We start from the raw sequence: 20,385 nt of genomic DNA, 5'->3' as shown, positions 1-20,385 counted from the left end.
TTTTGAAAGGTGAGCCCCGCACTAACAAGAAAAATGCGCCCCATACATAATAAGGCCCCTGATGTTGAGGCCTTGAGGCTGACTGCAAGGACATGGGTGCATTTCCTGGTTAGTGCTGGGGGCACCTTTTGAAAGGTGAGCCCAGCACTAACAAGAAAAATGCGCCCCATACGTAATAGGGCCCCTGATGTCGAGGCCTTGAGGCTGACTGCAAGGACATGGGTTACACCTGGAGTCAGATTGAAAGAAAAGCCCAGGACAGAGATGGCTGGAGAGTCCTGGTTGATGGGCTATCCCCCAGGAGGGGTAGTAGGCTTAAATAAGTAAGTGAACCTAACTGCACAGAGCTACCTAATACAGCATAATCTGAATGTATGTACTTCGTCACCCTATGCGTATTCAATCCTAACATTTCATTATCAGCAGCAGTGGCCTTTCACGGCCCACTATATCATGTATTTGAATACTCATTGGCTAATTCCGGCCAACAACATGTTGATAGCAGGAAACATTAACGCCTGGGTTGATATGCTTAGTTCAATGGGGATTCCTGACTACACTCTGACTTTACTGAGACCATGTTGGCCCATGCCGTCAGGTAGTGAACAGCCCAAGGCACATAGCTTGGCATACACAGGGAGTAATATTTACTCAAACAGTAATACCTTTAACTTTTATGAGGAACCAAAGATCTGGTCCGCTTACTCCTTCTTTTTCTCTCTCATGTCTCATGTTGACGGAGCCCTGCACCAATCTGCAAAGTGCATTAAAAGGAATCACAGTGACTGCAGTTCTTGCTAATGCTTTAGAAATTTGTGCCAATTTGGCAGTCATTTCTAAATTCGGCGGGCGGCATTTGTGATAAAGCGATGGAGTAATTTACTCCGTCACCCTGTCAAAGAAATGGTCTGTCCACCGATATATAAATCAGCCCCTTTGTCACCTATGCATTTTTTATTATTTGAATGAAAAGATACATGCCTCTGTACTAATTGATTTGGGCAGAAAACAGATAAAATTAAAACAAGTAACATGCAACTAAAAAGTGTTTATACTGTTTTTAGTTTTGGCGTTTTGTTCATGCAACAATGTTATTCAGCTGGACCATCAAGAAATCCTGAAGGAGCTATGGCAAAAGTGTGAAGGCTAGAGGACAGAAAAGGCCATGAGGCACCAAAAAGGTAAACTCACGACTTTGGGAGGAGAGAGTAAAATAGAAATAAGAAAAATAGATATACTGAAAAAAACAATTTGATAGGGAGAGGCAAGGAGCCTCAGAGATGATCTTACCTCTAAAACACAATAAGCGCTCTGTGAGGAGACAAAAAGCTCATCAGAACCCTCAAATAATAGTAAAATAGGTATAATAAATATTTCAATATTTTGTACAGCTGTTTGTTAATTGTTGTATATCATTTTAAACTATGAATTTCACTGTATTTATCGCGTATCATTTATTAACAGTTTTCTAACGTAAGCGTGTGTTTATTTTGTCTTTACAGTAAACGCCATCTGAAGACCATAATTGGATTCCATATGTATTCGTTTAGCTTCGTTGTTCGTATTTATGGTTTTGTTGTCTCCTTCAAGACATTCTTTTATTTCTTAAGACTAAGTAGAGTATTTTAGTTATTTCAAAAATGGTCAATGACACAGTCTCTTTGACCAATCTGCAAGCAGTTTACATCATGATTGAATCGCTCATTGCAGTATTTGCTGTTATCGGAAATGTTCTGGTGATCTGGGCAGTAATGCTGACTCCCGGCTTTCAAAATACAACATTTTACTTCATTGTGTCCCTGTCCATAGCCGACGTGGCAGTGGGATTCCTGGTTACCCCTCTGGCCATCGTTGTTAGCCTTCAAGTGCGGATTCACTTCTACGGCTGTCTTTTCATGTGCTGCCTTTTAATTATATTCACACACGTGTCTATCCTTTCTCTTCTGGCTATAGCGATTGACAGGTATCTGAGGATAAAAATCCCCACAAGGTAAGATACAGGAGTTTTTTATAAGCTTCTATAGAATATAAATTGCAATTTGTCTCTTTTTGATTTGATCTCGTCAGTGCTAGCTGTGCATGAAGAGCACACTGCACAATTCCGAGTGCACAAGTGCTCCTGCTGATCATGTCTGATGGTAATGTTTGAAGTGTGTGAAAAATGTGAATTATTACTTCAATAAGATGTTGGACTAGTAAGTAAGTAAGTAAAGTTTATTAACAATTCAATTAGTTAAAATCATTTCATTAAAATATGCATAAATAATCACCCCCCCACACCCGACGCACCAAGGACTAAAGCACCTTGGTCCCACAGTTCATTTAGCTTCTAGATTCATTGTTCAATCAATCAGGGAATTATAAGCACGCTACTCACCCTTGAGGATTTCAAGGTGCTGGGGGTTACACCGCTCCGTTCATCCGAAGAGGTCTTGAGGGTCTTCCTGAAGGTGTTCAGGGAGGGGGCATGTCTGATGTCTGCCGGTAGCTTGTTCCAGGTCGTAACTGCAATGTGAGAGAACTATCTTCCGCCTGCTCTGGCTCTGTGCATGCATGGTGTTTCAGCCAGTGCGAAGTTGGACGATCGCAGGTTTCCTTTGAGTACGTGAAAGTTTATTCTGTCGTTGAGGTATTTAAGTCTGTTGTTGTGTAGGCATTTGTAGGCGTGGGTGAGGATTTTGTAGGTGACTCTCTTCTCCACAGAGAGCCAGAAGAGTCTCCGCAGGTGTTGGCTGATGTGCTCATGCTGGGGGATGCCGAGGACGAGTCTGGCCTCAGTGTTCTATATAGTTTGGAGTTTGCGGAGTAGGGACTTGTTGATACCGGCGTAGTGTGTTGCCATACTCCAGTCTGCTGGTGATGAGTGTGTGGGTGACTGTCTTCCTCGACTCGGGGGGATCCATTGAAGGCCTTGTGGAGGATGAGGATGGTGTTGAAGCAGCTGGAGATGACGGCATTTACCTGGCGGTTCATGGCGAGTGAAGAATCAAGTATAATGGCAAGTGTTTTAGCGTGGTCTGAGGGGGTGGGGGGTTCTTAGGGTGGTGGGCCACCAGGTGTTGAACCATGCTGAATAAGTGGTTCCAAGGACGAGGACTTCTATGTTCTCGGCGTTGAGTTTTAGGCAGCTGTTGGTCATCCAGACTGCGACTTCTTGCATTCCTCTCTGGAAGTTGAGTTTTATGGTGGTGGGGTCTTTGGTTAGGGAGAGGATGAGCTGGGTGTTGTCGCAGGGATTCCGTTCTCATACCGAACTGTGCATAGAGACTTGGAACCTCAGTGAATTAGGGTGTGCCAAAACTCACCTTAGTACCCAAAATCCCTTACCAGACTAGCTACAGTGTCTCATTGGTTATTACAAACTCCCAATGTTTAGACAAACCAGAACATGGACTTAGTACACCTCAGGTAACATGGAACACATGAACACTCTTTCATTATACAATCATTTCAATCCAGAACAAGGAGTAAATGAGGACGCGTGCACATTTGAAATGTTTATTTTCTAATGCAGTGTTCTCAAACGCAGTATCTTAGCTAATACAAGCAAACATATTATAAGAAACAAAGTAATCAGCATAGTTACTAGTCCATAGACTACAAAAGGTGAAAGCATGTTAAAATGCTAAAATGAATAGGGTTAAACAACACCTAATTCTCACCCTCCCTAGCTAGTATATTATATTATATCTAAGAAGGTCTCTTTGGGTTTTTAGCAGGGCGGGCCCATACCTCAGATCCTAGTGGTAAGGGATCATATCATCTTCCACCAGCTCTCTGCATGCGAAGCAGCATCAAGTGTGTGTGTATGCTCTGTGCAAAGCAATATAAAACGTGCCTAAAGCCAGAATTTGGCAGCAGCTGCATGTATGTTATGTCTAGGAAGGTGCGAAGATCAGACCTCACAACAACCACTGTGTCGAGTTATCCTTGAAGGCTTCAGCACTCACTGTACAGACACAGCTCACTAAGCAAAGCTGATATCAGAGTAACAACATATTATTCTCGTGTGAATCAAAACACTCCACTAGGCTCAAAGCTAAAACAACAGTTATGTGTCGTGTGCAGAAGCAGCAGAAAGGTAAAATGGCGTTTAAACTCCTAATAAGCTCATGCTAACTTAACACAGCATATAGGCAAAGCATATCTATATGACACCCTCCCATGATCCGAGCACTGATAAGGTAAGATAAGACAAGATGAGGGACTCATTTCTGAAATGCAGAGTTCAAGAACGATGATCAGTTCAAATTTGAGTAAGTGAGAAAAATATTTTCGTCTCCCAAAAAAACAAAATCTCAAAATCATGACAATTTATTGTTCACTTTAATGAAAGCCAATAGCTCCGGGACTTTAAAAGTTTTACATAATTTAAAAAAAAATTTAACGAAAATGTTCAATGTCAATAAAAGGCCTCGATTGGTCTCAGCCTAGGACTGAATATGCAAAATAAGCAGCAACAGCTTCCAAAAGGAAGTCACTGTTATCATCCAAAAACAATTCAGCCATCCAATTCAATAGCGGGAAAGAACATACGTGCTCTTCAATTACCGGAGCCTCTAGCACCATCAGAGGACAACTCGGTGTGTTCTCAATGAAGCTGTGTGCCAAGAAATCTTGCGCCGCTGCGAATATATTCCAACGACCCAGTACTCCATGCATCGCTGCCAAGGCCATAATCCCTTCGTCAGAACAAAGCAACTCATGAGCAACTAAGAGGCTCATGAGTTGATTAAAATCCATGTCAGGAGACACCATATTGCAGAGACACAAATCCAGGGCCTAGTCAAAATCGCAGCTCAGGCAATGAAAGACAGACTGGACACATGTGAAATAGGAAAATCAAAATGATAATCTATAAGCAGCACTTAAGGTGGTGAGCGGCAACGCACCATAGTATTGAAGCATCCTGTTGCGAAACAGTGCAAGCCGCGACAGCTCGTCTTGGAACACAGGATGTGCATCCATTTTTAATGAAACAAAACAGCACCAGAACGCCTGCAGCCAGCGCCAGTAAAATGGGAAATCCACCAAATAGGCTGGAAAAGATTGAATGGAAGAAAGCAGGAATGACTCTAAATATTTTTTTTAAGGAAGTAACAAGACCACTGCTAACTACTTTAAAAAAATGCACCAGCCCCGATGTGGAGGATGCGTTAAAGATTGTATGAATCAGTTCACTGAAATGCAATGGTAGGTCAGTATTTAATAAAGCTTGCACCTCTGTGCGGGTGTTTGCTACGTGAAGGACAAATGTTTCACAAGCAGATGTCAGGGCAACTTCTTTTTGTGACAATAGGGCTCTTATTCGACTCATCCCATTGAACTCTGCTTTCAAGGTCGGAATCCTCGGCCAGATGGAAGTTCCCATGCGTGGGTGGGTACAAAACATTTTTACAGCAAACCACACGTTCACTGACTGTAACGACATAAGCAATGCCTTTTATTAACCCACAGCAATCTTCATTATTTAAAAGTAAATAACTGCCATTTGCCAGTAATGTATATGTGGGGACGATAGCGGGCACGGGGGTACCTTTCAAAACACAGGCTAAATTAGGCTGTTCTTGATTGCAAGAGCCGTGTAATTGAATATGTCTACACATTAATGAGTGATCTGGTGTTTCGGTGCACTCTTGACCTTTCAGATAAACTTCCTTTCCCTCCCTAAGGCATCTGTATGTAAAAGGAAGCGACCAGGCTTCATGGAGGTAGGAACTACCAAGAGTCTCAATATTTCATACAATTCGTAAATTTGAAAACAGCAAATGGTAATGTTATTAACCCATGGATAAGCCACGTTGGAGCAGTGGCCTCTGCCACAAAGAATGGTACAGACTCCAATCGTTCAATGTGTAACATGGAAAAGGATGCATCTCTCATTGAAAGCAACCGCTGCTTGTCAGTCAAATTAAATGGGGCAAATAGAGATGAGACATTCATGTAATTCCAAGGCACTCTCCCCGACTTGAGTGTCTGCAGGGTCCACGCAAACTGCATAATAGAATGCAATTGATTTTGACCATGGTATAACACAGACACTTCATCTTGTACAATATCAACAACAGATGACAAAATATTATCCAATGTATAAATGCGGGAAGAAAGTGTGTTAATGCTATTATCCACTACTGCAAGCACCTTTTCTAAATTAGCTTGATCAATAGCCCTAAAGCGGGTAGCCGCCTCAATCTGTGATGTTTTCCAGATTTCATTATAAACCACATATATCCATCTTTTAGATCTACCTCTAGCCGGGCCTTTTATGAAATCATTCAAATCAACATCGTCATTCAGTTTAGATAAATGCAGTTTAACAGACGCCAAGGTAGAATGTTTTAGCCAATTCTGACATAATTTGCCCACGGAATAAGTGGTGACGGAATGGTCATTCCCAAAACGGGGATTGACCCTCACCTGTGTAAAGCCATCAGCTAAACCCAGAAAACGATGTTGGCACGAGTCTGCACTTCTGTGCCACAGCAGCCAACCTTTGGGATCCAAACTGGATATGTTAAAGGACGAATTTAGTAATAGAGTTTGCAACTCCCTAATCGAAAATTTTGTAGTATTACCCCAACCTGAATATTATTCTAAATCAGGGAAGGAAGGAGTATTTAATTTTTTAGAAGTAGCCAATCCAAATCATGTTGTCTGTGAAATGGTAGAATTCAAAAACAACATATGATTTGGGATGAGACATGCACGGTGGAAAACCTCAGTGCCTTGTACCTGCCAACTTTTAGAACCCCAAACTGATTTAAGGTCAACTGTTTCCTTCCATAACTCGTAGCCTCCAACAGCTAACTGGTGTAGCAAGGACAGCGAGTACAATAACTTAGTATCGGTAAGTCTAACCTTGGACGTTGACTTTTATGTCATTTTAAAATAAAATGAAGCGGGATTGGACTGATTAAAGTCAGTAAAATAAGTGTACTTTTTCAAAAAGGTACTCGAACTGCCTTGCAAAGGAGCAGGGCAATGTTCCCACTGTGTATAATTTACAGTACTCCTCCTGAAGTTAGTTTTATGTAAGTAGCAGTTACCAAAATGTTGGAAACAAAATAAATCACCATAATTAGCAGATTCTAAATATAAATCTTCAGCATCAAAGGCAGCATAATATTTCAAATCAGAAAACAACGCCTCTACGGCCTGAACATCCCAATCATCACAACCTATGTTTCGTTTAACTACATCCCCCATGTTGACTCTAAGTACATTAGGAACATTTATAACCTCAGTGGAGCCATGGATTTGAAGTTTAACAGCATCCCATACTATCCCATCCAGGACAGGCCAAGCAGTGATGTTAACAAAAGCCAAGTCTCTCTTCAATCTGTGTGCAGTATGCGATGAAGAATGGGGTGCCAATGTTCCATTTAGATGTCGAATGCATGTTCTCTCTTCGACATAGTGTCCATTGACGGATCGGAAAAAATAAAACACAAAACCATTTGACATAAAAAGGTGAATCGAAAAAAGCACCATCCAAATATATGTCCAAGGGGGAATCAAAAAATGTTTTTTAAATAAACTTGTATAGACTGCAATCCCTGAGGGCTTTCCTGATGTGTGTGAAACAGTGTCAAAAGAAAATCTGGATTCTGTGGCCAAACGAGTTAGTAAATCAGGCATCGATAAGTCAGTTGGGTAAGAGTAGTCAGTTTCATCAAGTTGAGTACCAGGCAATGTACTCAATAAAGGACTAGAAATTGTAGGCATCTCGATGGCCATCTCCGGCTCTGGACTAGAAGCAGTAACCATTACAGAATTTCCCACCATTGAAAGAAAAGAGACTGCCGGTGTCATACTTAGAAGAATCGGCCACTCTGTGTATCTTGACATTGTCAATGGAGATATACCTGTTTTCCTTACGACCTGGAAGTGGTGGTAAAATGACTGTTCTTGTGCCCTTCACACCAAGCACAGGAACTGGAGCACGGTAAGAGGGACCAAACTCTTTCTTGCAAGACTGTCTCTTGTCTTTTGTAGAGTCTGTAAAACATTGCAATGTTCATCTACGTCAAAGGAGGCAGCAACAGCCACCGAGTCTAGACCGACAAGGTCCGGTACATACATCTTGATACCAAAGAGCATTTCGTATGGGGTCCGCCCACCCAGAGACCTTCTAGGGAGATTATTAAGAGCACACTGCACGCCATTGAGATGGGCCAGCCAGTTCCTGCCAGTGCCTATAACTCGATCTGTCAATGATTGCTTTAAGTCACGGTTCATTAGTTCCACTACACTATTGCCCTCAGGCCTGTATGGAGATGAAAACTTGACTTGGACCCCCGACGAAGGGATGTATGATGTTACAATGCATACTTTTACAACGCATACCTTTACAAAGCATTTTTTACAACACAACATCCGTTACAACGCATTCCATTACAACGCATGCCATTACAACGAATATTTTTAAACTACCTTTACAACGCATTCCATTACAACGCACACTACCTTTACAACGCATACCATTACAACGCATAACATTACATTGCATGTTTGGTAAGTATTGGATAGTGTAGGGGTAAAAATTACTATTCTAACACCAGGGGCTGCAACAGTCGGGTAAGTGTTGGATAGTGTATGGGTAAAAATTACTATTCTAACTCCAGCGGGTGCAACAGTAGGGTAAGTGTTGGATAGTGTATGGGTATAAATTACTATTCTAACTCCAGGGGGTGCAACAGTAGGGTAAGTGTTGGATGGTAATGTTATGCGTTGTAATGGTATGCGTTGTAATGACTGCGTTGTAATGACATGCGTTGTAGTGGTATGCGTTGTAGTGTCATGCGTTGTAATGGTTGCGTTGTAAAGACATGGTTGTAATGGATGTTGCGTTGTAAAAGTTTCGTTGTAATGGTAGTGCGTTGTAAAAGTTGCGTTGTAAAGGTTGTTTCCCCCAACGAAGCCATGGCATCCTTATACGCCTTAGAGGCGAAAGCAGGACCCTGATCCGAATTGAAAGTACCACAGGCAAAAATCCCTACAAAGACACGCAAATCCCTTATGAGAGTCCGTGAATCAGCGCTGTGGTGAGGCCAGACCCATACAAAGCGTGTGCATGAATCAACTGCGACTAAGACGTACTTATATGCAGTATCAGAAGAAAAAGGACCGCAGTGATCTAAATAAACACAACCTAGTGGTTTATTAGAAATGAAAAACTGTGTTTGGGGCGGACGCGTAGCAGTTGAAGGCTTAATCTGCTGGCAAATGTCACATTGAAGGACATAATTGCGCGTCTGTTTGTACAGTCCCTGCCACCAAAAATGCTGTTGTAATTGAGACACAGTGGCCACAGTGGCAGAAACGCCCGCATGCGCAGACGCAACACCTGCATGTGCCACTGTGATCAATGTATTTCTGCTATCCGAGTTGGGAATCAATCTCTCCCCAACGTCAGGTATTTTCACATAAGGAACCTTATCGGGACTTAAGTGATATGAGTACTTCGAAGGGAACCCCTTAGGATATTTACCTCCCTTCTCAGTGGCAGCAACAGCTGCCAAGATATCATCATCAATCTTACTTTTGGACCGTGTAACTGCTGCAACTAAATATGTCGATACCGCTGATTTCGCTGCCTCATCAGCCAGCGAGTTGCCAACAGCGTGGACTCCTACGCGCTGATGACCGAGAGTATGAATTACAAACACGAGTGGCAACTGCTCTTCAAGCTCAGCCACTCGGACCCAGATCATTTTATGTTTTATTGTGCTACCCATGGAATCACGAAAATCATTCTGAATCCAAAAGAACAAGTTCTCATTGTAAGACTGGACACAGTAGTAAGAATCACTTACTATAAGAGTCGTCACACTAGGATCAGCGTACTCCAATGCAAGCATCAGAGCACGAAGCTCTGCCAATTGTGCGGTGCAGTCCCCTAGAGTCTGCATATGCACAACTCTGGACTTGAACTCATTGTTCACCATGGCACCTACCACAATGGCGCATGCGGAAACTTAGAAGTGTTTAGAACCATGCACAACCTGCGCTGAACCATCAGTGTATATGATGCAATGGAAATCCTCCAAAGGCCGCATAGCCAAAGGTGCAGGATGAACGAATTCATATTGCAAAAACTCCTGCAACCGTAAGGAGGCATCAAAAATAAATGTGACATCCGGAGACGTCAATGAAGCAGCCCATTGTATCCACCGAGGGTGCAAAGCTTTAGAATTTGGTACAATGATTACATAACTGCCTCCAAAGCAGGACACGGGGTAACAACCAACATGCGTTTTCCCTGTGACAGAGCACGTTCCTTAAGAATCGTCATCTGAACAGCTGTTAAAACTTTCTCCACAGTGGAAAATCGCATTTCAGCCGAAGTGTAAAAGTGTGACTTGTAGGCAATAGGTACTGTGTCTCCTTCGTTAAAATTAAGTTAAGTGAAACCCACCGCCCCGGGACGATTCTTATCACCAGGTTAGTGTGGTTATCACGAGTCAGTAAGTATTTAGAAGCGAGCAGATCAGCCTGCAAAGATTGCAGAATAGCTTAGTGTTCTGGCAGCCAGCAAGATTTGGTAAAAGTAGGTTGTATCAAAGCATACAAAGGCTTGACACGCTGGGCATATTCAGGAATGTAAGTCCTCCCGACATTCAAAAATCCCAGCAAAGACTGTAATTTTCTCAGAGTTGTCGGAGCGCGCAGCTGGGCGCATTTCTCCAAGAAGTGAGGAGCTAATCCTCTACCTTCATTGTTGAGCTCATAGCCCAGGAACAACACTCTGCAATGTGCGACTTTGCAAAGTTGAATTTGTAACCGAAGTCCGCAAAGCTACAAATTATGCGGTCTACTCAACACAGATGCTCCCAAAGTTCATCGTCTGTGAGATAAATGTCATCCACATACGAGCATGCATCAGGATCGATTCTCTCCAAGAGAGAGACTATGCGGGAAGCAAATACGCCTGGACTATTCTTATAGCCCATTGATAAACATCGAAATTGTTTTTGTATGCCGCCGCATGTAAAACTGTTCCATTGGGAACTTAGACCATCCAAATGGTGGGCATAAAAACCATTGGAAATGTCAAGCGTGGGTTTAGACCGCTTACACACAAGACTATCCACTAAGGGAGAGCCGTGAGTATTCTGTACTGCACAGGTACGGAAATGCGAGTTTAAATGCCGGTAATCCGATACCAAACGATATGATCTGTCAGGCTTGGTCACAGTAAAAAGAGGGTTATTCATCAGTGACACACATGTTTCAATCACTCCTTGATATTCCAATTGTTGAAGGATTTCCGCCACGGAAGCCTTAGCTTCACGTCTTATGGGATATTGAGGTTGAGGCTGTGGCTGTGACCGTAAAAGGTATTTCGTGTTGTGGGGAAAATGTATCCCAACCACAGTGTGTACGGTACAGAGCCTGCGCAAGGGTTCTAGCCCACTCTTCTGCAAAATTCAGTGCATGCTCCTTTGAGACCGTGTGCGCGAAACTAGGGAGGATTACCTCCTCCCCTCTTGGAGCACCGAGTACAAAAGGTGGGGGCCAGTCAGCCTCCGCTAACAAAATGTCATAGGTAGTTGTAAGATTTTCTCAAAATCCCCTTTTATGGTACGCTGTATGTCACCTTCAATGAACAGGACTATTTCATAAAGTCTCTCAGGGGGAGCAACTTGAGTGTCAGCTGTTTCCACAACAACATAACGGTCAGTCGCTGTCACCTTCAGTAGTGGACACAGGGACTCCCGCACAATGGTGATCTCCGTCGCGCTGTCCAGCAAGGTCAGAGCCCATGTCTGATTCCAAAGCTGCGTTCTCACTATCTGTGGCATATCTAGCTGATAAAGCGGCGACTTTCTTCTTTTGAAACTGGGGTCTCTTCGGTGTAGAATCGTCCTGCTTGCCTTTACCGTCTTTTGGGCGGGGCTAGTCGCGTCCCTGCTGGCCACCCCGACCCCTGCTGCCTCCTCCACCACTGGTCAAGGCCGATGAGTCCTGAAAAGAACGAGGAGAGCATTGGTCAGAAACCTGATATCGATCAGGTGATTTTATTGTCGCGCGGTCGCACAAGTCATAAACACGTTCTGTGAGCGCAGGCAAAGGAGTCGGAGGACGAGACTCCTGTCTCTGTTGTTGTTGTTTTCCCTGTTTTTGCTTTTTTGGGCAATTTTTTTTTTTGGTCTTGGGCTGTTCATCAGTTTCTGACTTCTGCCCTTGGGGGTTTTTCTTCTCTTTATTAGAAAAAGGCTTGAGACCCCTACTATTGCGGCCCACGGTTTTATAAGCCGCCACAATAATCCTTGCTAACTGCCGGGGTTTCTCAACTTCGGGAATCGCCTGCAAAGCATTGGCCACCTGAAAGTTCACCGCATCTCCCTTGACATTTGCAAGAATGAGATCGTAAACCACATCAAAGGAGCCACACAGGCGCATACCAAATTCAACAGCAGCCTCAGGTCCGTGCTCATCCTGAACATGCTTAAGGACCGTTGACAAAACAGTCATAGACGGAGTACCGTAACACCTCGCATAGACTGCCGCAAATCTTCTACCCCATGTCTCACAGTCACCAATTTCAATGGGTCAAGTCTTTCGGCATGCTAATTGTCAGAATCCTGTGTTTCTCACCAGGAGTCGTGTTAGGAAATACTGCTTCCAGCTGGTCAAACTTTTCAGCAAGCCAGAAACAAAATTTATCCCTATCCTGGGGGCGCTTGCCCATCACAGCGTTGACCATCACGGGACTGAGCTTCATGCCGCCCTGTCCAGCAGGAAGCGCCGCACCACCTGGGGCCCCGCCCGGGAGATTACGGGTTATGTACTGCACTAACGACCTAATCACGCTAATTGCGACTACATGAAGTCGTCTTAACTCAACCACGGTACATGCCCCGTGTTGAGGATGAGGTGTAAATCCAGCCAAAACAGGCCAATTTGTGCCGGGAATGGACAAAGGACCTAACCTCGGAGCAGTCAAAAGGTGGGGTAGGGTGCCATCAAACCATACACGGTGCTGCCAAGCATCAATAGGAACTTCCTGTGCCCTATATGGAGTATATTCCTGTGGCACAGCAGTGGGAGTGTATGTGTCGAACACAGTAGTATTTGCGTTCACAGCTGGGAAGGTCACCCACGAGTAAAAGATTTCGTAAGGGTAAGCCACCTCTGCACTCACCACCATTATCACGCCCATGCCATCCACGGGAACATTATAGGTCTGCAAATGATTGCGCACCGCAATGCGACTATGTTGCGGAATTTTCAGCGCGGCCATAGCGACACAGAAAGAAAGAGGTACAAAGTAAACTTTGTAGCACAACTGGGTAGTAATTCAAAGAAACCGTTTTATAGAAAGATTCAAGCTTGAAAAGACCTATGTAAATAAAGGTAGGTTTGTCCGACACCACCGTTAACCGGAAACAATAGTGAAGGGGTTAAGGACTGAATATTGCACTACTCAAGTGTCATGTAATAAGACCACCAACGATTGGGCGCCATGTCGCAGGGATTCCGTTCTCATACAGAACTGTGCATAGAGATTTGGAACCTCAGTGAATTAGGGTGTGCCAAAACTCACCTTAGTACCCAAAATCCCCTACCAGACTAGCTACAGTGTCTCATTGGTTATTACAAACTCCCAATGTTTGGACAAAGTAGAACATGGACTTAGTACACCTCAGGTAACGTGGAACACATGAACACTCTTTCGTTATACAATCATTTCAATCCAGAACAAGGAGTAAATGAGGACGCGTGCACATTTGAAATGTTTATTTTCTAATGCAGTGTTCTCAAACGCAGTATCTTAGCTAATACAAGCAAACATATTATAAGAAACAAAGTAATCAGCATATTTACTAGTCCATAGAATACAAAAGGTGAAAGCATGTTAAAATGCTAAAATGAATAGGGTTAAACAACACCTAATTCTCACCCTCCCTAGCTAGTATATTATATTATATCTAAGAAGGTCTCTTTGGGTTTTTAGCAGGGCGGGCCCATACCTGAGATCCTAGTGGTAAGGGATCACATCATCTTCCACTAGCTCTCTCCATGCGAAGCACTATCAAGTGTGTGTGTATGCTCTGTGCAAAGCAATATAAAACGCGCCTAAAGCCAGAATTTGGCAGCAGCTGCATGTATGTTATGTCTAGGAAGGTGCGAAGATCAGACCTCACAACAACCACTGTGTCGAGTTATCGTTGAAGGTTTCAGCACTCACTGTACAGACACAGCTCACTAAGCAAAGCTGATATCAGAGTAACAACATATTATTGTCGTGTGAATCAAAACACTCTACCAGGCTCAAAGCTAAATCAACAGTTATGTGTCGTGTGCAGAAGCAGCAGAAAGGTAAAATGGCGTTTAAACTCCTAATAAGCTCATGCTACCTTAACACGACATATAGGCAAAGCATATCTATATGACAGTGTCATCGGTGTAGGATATGATGTTGAGGCTGTTTGTCGGACGATGGCTGCGAGGGGGGCCATGTAGATGTTGAAGAGGGTCGGGCTTAGAGATGACCCCTGTGGCACTCCGCAGGTGATTTCCGTGTGGACGGAGAGGAAGGGCAGCAGGCTGATCCCTTGGCTTCTTCCAGTGAGGAACGAGCGGATCCAGTCTAGTGCAGTTCCTTGTATGTCAATGTGTAGTCTTGCGACTAGTGTGCGGTGAGACACAGTGTCGAAGGCTGCAGACAGATTGAGTTGGATGAGGGCTTTGGAGTGTCCTTCATCCAGGAGGGTGGGGATGTCATCCGTGGTGGAGAGTAGGGCAGTCTTGGTGATGTGGTTGCTGGGGAGTCCGGATTGGGAGGGGTTGGGGATGGCGTTGTCTTCAATGTTGACTGTTTTCTCTGCAACTTTTGCTGCGAAAGGGAGGAGCAAGATGGGTCGGTAGTTCTTGAGGTCGGTGGGGTCTGCCGTGGGCTTCGTGAGTAGAGCCCTGACTTCTGTACGTTTCCAGTCATCTGGGAAGGTGCCTGTTTTTTAGGTGGTGTTCATGATATGTTGTAGTTTGGGTGCAATGGCGGTGGTGGCTTTGTGGTAGATGTGATGGGGCAGGGGTCCGTGTGAGCCCCTGAGGGGATGCCTTTCATGATCGAGGTGTTGTATTCGGCCATGATCGGAGTTCAGGTGGAGATGGTGGGCTGGCTTGTGTGTCTTGGGGACGGGCCGACAGTGGCGTGTGATGGGTGGTTGGTGAAGTTGTCGTAGAGGTTTTTGATCTTGAGGTAGAAGAAGGTTCCAAGTTTGTTGTAGAGGTCTTGGGACGGGGTGATGTCTGTGGCTCCGCTGCGTGGGTTGGAGAATTCCTAAATGATGGTGAAGAGTTCCTTGGAGTTGGTGGAGTTTGTGAGGATGTTGTTGTTGCTGAATTCCTTTTGGTGGTTCTGATTTGGTTGTGGTAGTCCGTCAGAGCGTCCTTGTAGGTGGTGTAGTTTTCTGGTGTCTTGGCATTTCTCCAGTTCTTCTCCGAGCATCTGCAGGCGTGTCTGGCTTCTTGGAGAACGTTGGTGAACCAGGCCTCTTTCCTGGGGTGCTGTTTGTCGGTGTTCCATTGAGGGGGGAGTGTGTCTGCACAGTTTGTGATCGAGGTATGGAGTTCTCTGGCCAAGGCATTAGCATTGGATGCCGGGGTGTGTTTGTCTCGGGTGAGGGTGGAGTTCCTTCGTGGTGGGGGTTGGGCAGGTTTGGGTGCCTTGGGTTTGTCGACAGTGTCGTGCACTCAGTGGTGGTCGGTCCATGGGGGTTGCGTTGTGTGGCAGAAGTGGACGCTGTTTCCTGTTGCGAAGATGGTGTCGAGGGTGTCACCTGCCCTGTTTGTTGGGGTGGTGACGAGCTGGTTAAGTCTGATGTTGGTGAGGTTGTCCTGAAGGGTGGTGGAGTTGGGGTCATTAGGGTTGTCGAGGTGGAAGTTCAGGTCACCGATGAGAATGTAGTTCATTGAGGCTAAGGCGTGGGGTGCGATGCAGTCAGTGTTGGTGGTGGTGAGGAGGGCCATGGTGAAGAGGGCCCAGTGGCTGGGGGGGGTCTGTAGAAAAGGGTTTAATACAGCGTGGAGTTGGGGCTGCCATGAATCTGGAAGTGCAGGTGTTCAGCGGTGGGGAAGGTTTCGCTGGAGGTGATGAGGCAGAGGGAGTTCTTGTCGACAATGGCGAGGCAACCACCCGGGGGGATGGGGCGGTCCTTCCTCTGGATCTTGTATTCAGCCGAGGTGGCGGGGCTGGAGGAGGCATTGGTCTGGGTCTCCGTGAAGAAGTTGATGTCTGGCGAGAGGGAGTCGAGTAGGTTCCAGATCTCTACGGCGTGTTTGTGTACCGAGCGCGCACTGAGGAGTATGCATCTGAGGGCATCGCTGGTGTTGGTTTTGAAGGTGTAGGCGGTGGGGCTAGTGACGGTGAGGGTCTGGCGGCAGTGGAGGCAGGAGAACTGGCCTTGAGTCCTGTTGGGCATGGCCTGTTGGCAGGCTCTGGGTCTTCTGGGGTTGAGTACGTGGAGGTTGGTTGAGTTGTAGCAGCGGGTTGTCCGAGATGCAGGGTCCCCTGTCGCTGGTCGCAGTTGGGTCGCAGATGGGCTTGCCTTTGGGGCACCAGCTGCTTGAGGCCACGCAGCGGCCTCCATTAAGTAGGGGAGGGGGAAGGCGGGAAACGGAGATCGGGAGGTGGCAGGGGTCTAGCGGGCACCAAAAAAACCAAAGGGAGAACTATAGCAAAGCAAGCACTAGGACTGGAAGTAGGAATAAAATAGAATTAGAAATAAAAAGAAACAGGTAACAGAGCAGGGACAATCAGCAGGGCAAGCAGTGGGGCTGAAGTAAAGTAAAATAAAGCAGGACCGAATTCAGGCAGGCAGGTACAGAGAGCGGTCTTGAACCCTGCTCTTCTAGGTCTCCTGGGTCAGCGGCAGTGACCGCTTGGCGGTGCTGCATGGAGGGAGAGCGGTCCCCCAGGCCAGGAGGTCAGGGCATTCGCCTCTTGGCGAGGTTAATTTGTGCTTGCAGAAAAACGAGTGTATAGATATTTTATATTATGTATCATTTTCCTAAAAGGTCACAAAAAAAAATTTTTAAAACCCTGATTTGATCAAATATTAAAGACTGAAATAAACGTATTTATGATTACAATTAGCAGTACTGTCCCCCTGTCCGAGTTAGAGGCCTGCTTCTTAGCCGCTTAATATGCTACAGTGCAAGGTGCAGTTTTATGGTGCAATGTCCTATCTCCTCGGGCCAGATGTAGTACATTAGCAGCAAGCAGTGCTCACCATTAAGATTATTGATTTGAGATCTGATCTGCTTTTCTTGTGCTACTTAGTGGGTATCCCTTACTGTGCACTTCTTCTATGCATAATGGAAGTTTATGCTGCTGCCGCCTAGGAATAATAAAAAGTGCCTCATGCTGATTGGTTTTGCATAATTTATTCTCTCGATGGCCTGAGTCCGGCAGCTCATTATTAAATTCAGGTTAAGAAACGCCATGCCGGTTTTGCTGTTTTATGTCTTGACCTGTCGAGGGACTATGCAATCTGTACCGAATCGAGTTCTAATTGGATTAAATGTGTAAACTTCGCCATTGTTGCAAAATTGCAGACCTTGATTTCGGTAAACCACAAGTCCTCACAAACATGGCCCTGAAGATGGGGGAAGCAAACAGTGGCGATATTCGGCCAATTTGGGACAGCAACACAACAAGTACATCTAAGATTCCTTGTGGTATGAGCATAACCTGCAAGACGCTGCTTCCCCCAGTGATTCTTAATGTGATGACCTCATGTAGAGTATTTTCCTGCAGGCCTGAGCTGACAGTGCCTCATGTAGAAATTGCAAAGCTTTGCCTGGGTTCTATAACGTTTCCAGTGCTGCTGAGATGGAATTGGGGTGGAATGTTGTCAGGTCCTTTTCAAACGCGATGACCTATCAAGCTGGTTGATGTACCGCCACAGTCTGGAATGGTTCTTTTCTTTTAGCAAGGAAAATGCTTTGAGGCATTTCCTTTTGATGTGTTTCCTTTTGCACTCCCATACTTTCTTTTTATATGCTGCCCTCAAAGTGGCTATTGAGCGCCTATAAGATGATTTTCTGCCTCTTTTCTTGACCTTGAGTACCCTTTGGAAGACGTGTTTGCACTCAATTAAGCCCTTTGGGTTACGTGGTGCCAGAGCTGACCTTTCTAAACTCATTCTCTCGGTGTTGCATTGAACCTTCCCCAAGCTCTGTTGATATTCTGCATTGAGGGCTTCCCAGCCTCTTATTACGGTAATTGGGGCGGTTGGCTCTGGACATTTTTTTCTCTTCTCGACCCACTCCGTCAGGTTATCCCCAAAACTGGGTGTCCATTTAATCAGGGTTGGTGCCAGTATGAGGGTACTGGGGCCGAGTCTTGCTCGTCTTGGAGGAAGAGGTAGGAGACTGTAACACTGTTCTGAGGCACTCATACTTCCCAGTCTTTAAACAGCAGTGCACCACAGCAGTATACAAACACACACTGTGCATTTGAGGTGAACGACTTCAAGATTGCCCAAATCCTGCATGCGCAATGTGTGTTTGTGAGGCAGAGGCGAGGGCTGTCAGGCACTGCGTAAAGCAGCAATATTTCCAGGACTTCAGTCGAGTAATCAGCTCACCCGGATCTGCTACGTAGGTTATGTCCTTCCAGGATCCTGCCTCCTCTTCTGGCTGGCTGACCCTTGATACTGTTAGCCTATGAGAATAGGAGGCGGGATTATGGTGGGACAAAGTATTTCATTCGTCCCTTCTTGACCGTTGCTGAAGCTTTTTGCCTCTTGGTCACCCTTCAGCCTCTGCAGCCCTCAGTCTTCCAACTTGGGCCAGCCCATCGACTTCTGACTCACCTGCATCGAAGCTGGAAGCATTTGATGACATGTATATTTTCCTCTTTCCTTCACCAGCTACAGCTGAGAGACACCTCTCTGAGGAATGCTTGCTTACCAATATTCTTTGCCTCCTCTGTCAAGCTGCCCAGAGAACTGAACTTCTTTCAGGGTTTGCCATTGCTCCTTATTCCCCCCCTCCAGCCTCTAACATCTCCCTTTGGAACCCTTATCAGCTCTTATTTCACAATTCCCCTCCCCGTCACAGCCGTTCTTATTCACTCTGCTAGGTGAGGACTAGCGCTGTGTGGCCCCTTGGCCTGCGCTACACCCGCAGCTGGAAGCTGCTCTTGGCAACCCTAAGCCACAAACTGTAATTAACAAATACCTGCCTGCACTTTGGGAGAGGTAAGGAGTTTGGGTGTTAAATGTGTCAAGTGAATGTATCATTAAATACGCGCGTGTCAAGAGTGCAATGCAAGTGTGAATTTTAGCTTTTGTGTACAGGCCTTTTGAATTGATTATCTGATGGGAGCTATTGGTTTTTTCACACCATTTTTTTAAGTCAGCTGGCAGAACAAATAAGATAATGAGAGGCAAACAGTTATCAATTTAGTGGTTGATTTGTACAAAGTGAAACCATAAAACTGTATTCATTGTGGTTACCCCACTCCAAAGTGTGTGATTTTAGCACATAGGTTATTTTGCCGATGTTCATTTTTCTTCATTATCGCACATAAAAGCAGCGCAAATACCTCATTTAGAATGCAATCTGTACATAAACATATTGTGTTTTATTTACAAGACTATAATGTTGCTCTATTAGAATATGGGCCACATACATGTTTCAGATGCCTACTGTCTTGGCTCTTAGTTAACCAAGCACTGTCACCCCAAGCCTGTCTCTGGTTTGCTTCACTTGCTCACAAGAATTCATTTATTGCTCTTACGCCCTGCCATTTTCAAATGCCACCAGCCGCCTCTGTATTTACTTTTTTGCAGAACTTTATAGCACTCTTCTCTGGTAGGTCCACCTATCACTTGGAGTGGCGCTGCTGCTGCACGCACTGCTAATTCTAGGATGGCTTGCAGTGGCCCATGCTTGCTTTCCCCTCTGTCATCAACTTCAAAGTCTTATGGACTGTCAGCCAGGTTTTAACTAAGAAAAATGTAATCAATTGTGGATGCATTCTTAAATGTTGGTTTAGGGTGCCACGAAGGAGAGCATGTTTCTTTTAATGAGTGGGTTCAACGTGACTTATGATTTTGAAGGCAAGTGAGGAAGGGCGCAGCCTTGCCCATGTACCTGTGCAATTCAGGTATCTTGTTCAAGCCCTTCATGTGACTATGATCTCCTGGTGGGATTCGTATTTGATTGATAGCTCTATCAGTGTGCTTATTAGAGATTCCATGAAGACTTTCTTTAGACTTTGCACAGGGTTAATATAACAGTTTATTAGCATCAGTCGAAAGGGTGGATGATTAAGCCTTGGGCCTTTGATTAGTAAAGCTTGGATCTAAGGGTGATTTAGCAGGTATTTCAATAATTACAAATTTGCAAGCATGCTTTAGGTTGACC

General features: G+C 45.0%; 1 protein-coding gene across 1 annotated transcript in view; it reads left to right on the top strand.

The window, feature by feature from the left end:
- The first annotated feature begins 1,640 nt into the window (after positions 1-1,640).
- The window catches only part of LOC144752675 (adenosine receptor A3-like), a 64,377-nt gene continuing 45,632 nt past the window's right edge, over positions 1,641-20,385 (top strand). Inside the window, exon 1 of the mRNA XM_078640544.1 lies at positions 1,641-1,990. Within this exon, the coding sequence (XP_078496670.1) occupies positions 1,641-1,990 (350 nt within the window). The remainder of the gene's footprint in view (positions 1,991-20,385) is intronic.

The sequence above is a fragment of the Lissotriton helveticus genome, chromosome 5_1, assembly GCF_964261635.1.
Source record: "Lissotriton helveticus chromosome 5_1, aLisHel1.1, whole genome shotgun sequence".
NCBI classification, from domain to species: Eukaryota; Metazoa; Chordata; class Amphibia; order Caudata; family Salamandridae; genus Lissotriton; species Lissotriton helveticus.
The sequence above is the reverse complement of the archived record's forward strand: the minus strand, read 5'-3'. Positions and strand labels throughout refer to the sequence as shown.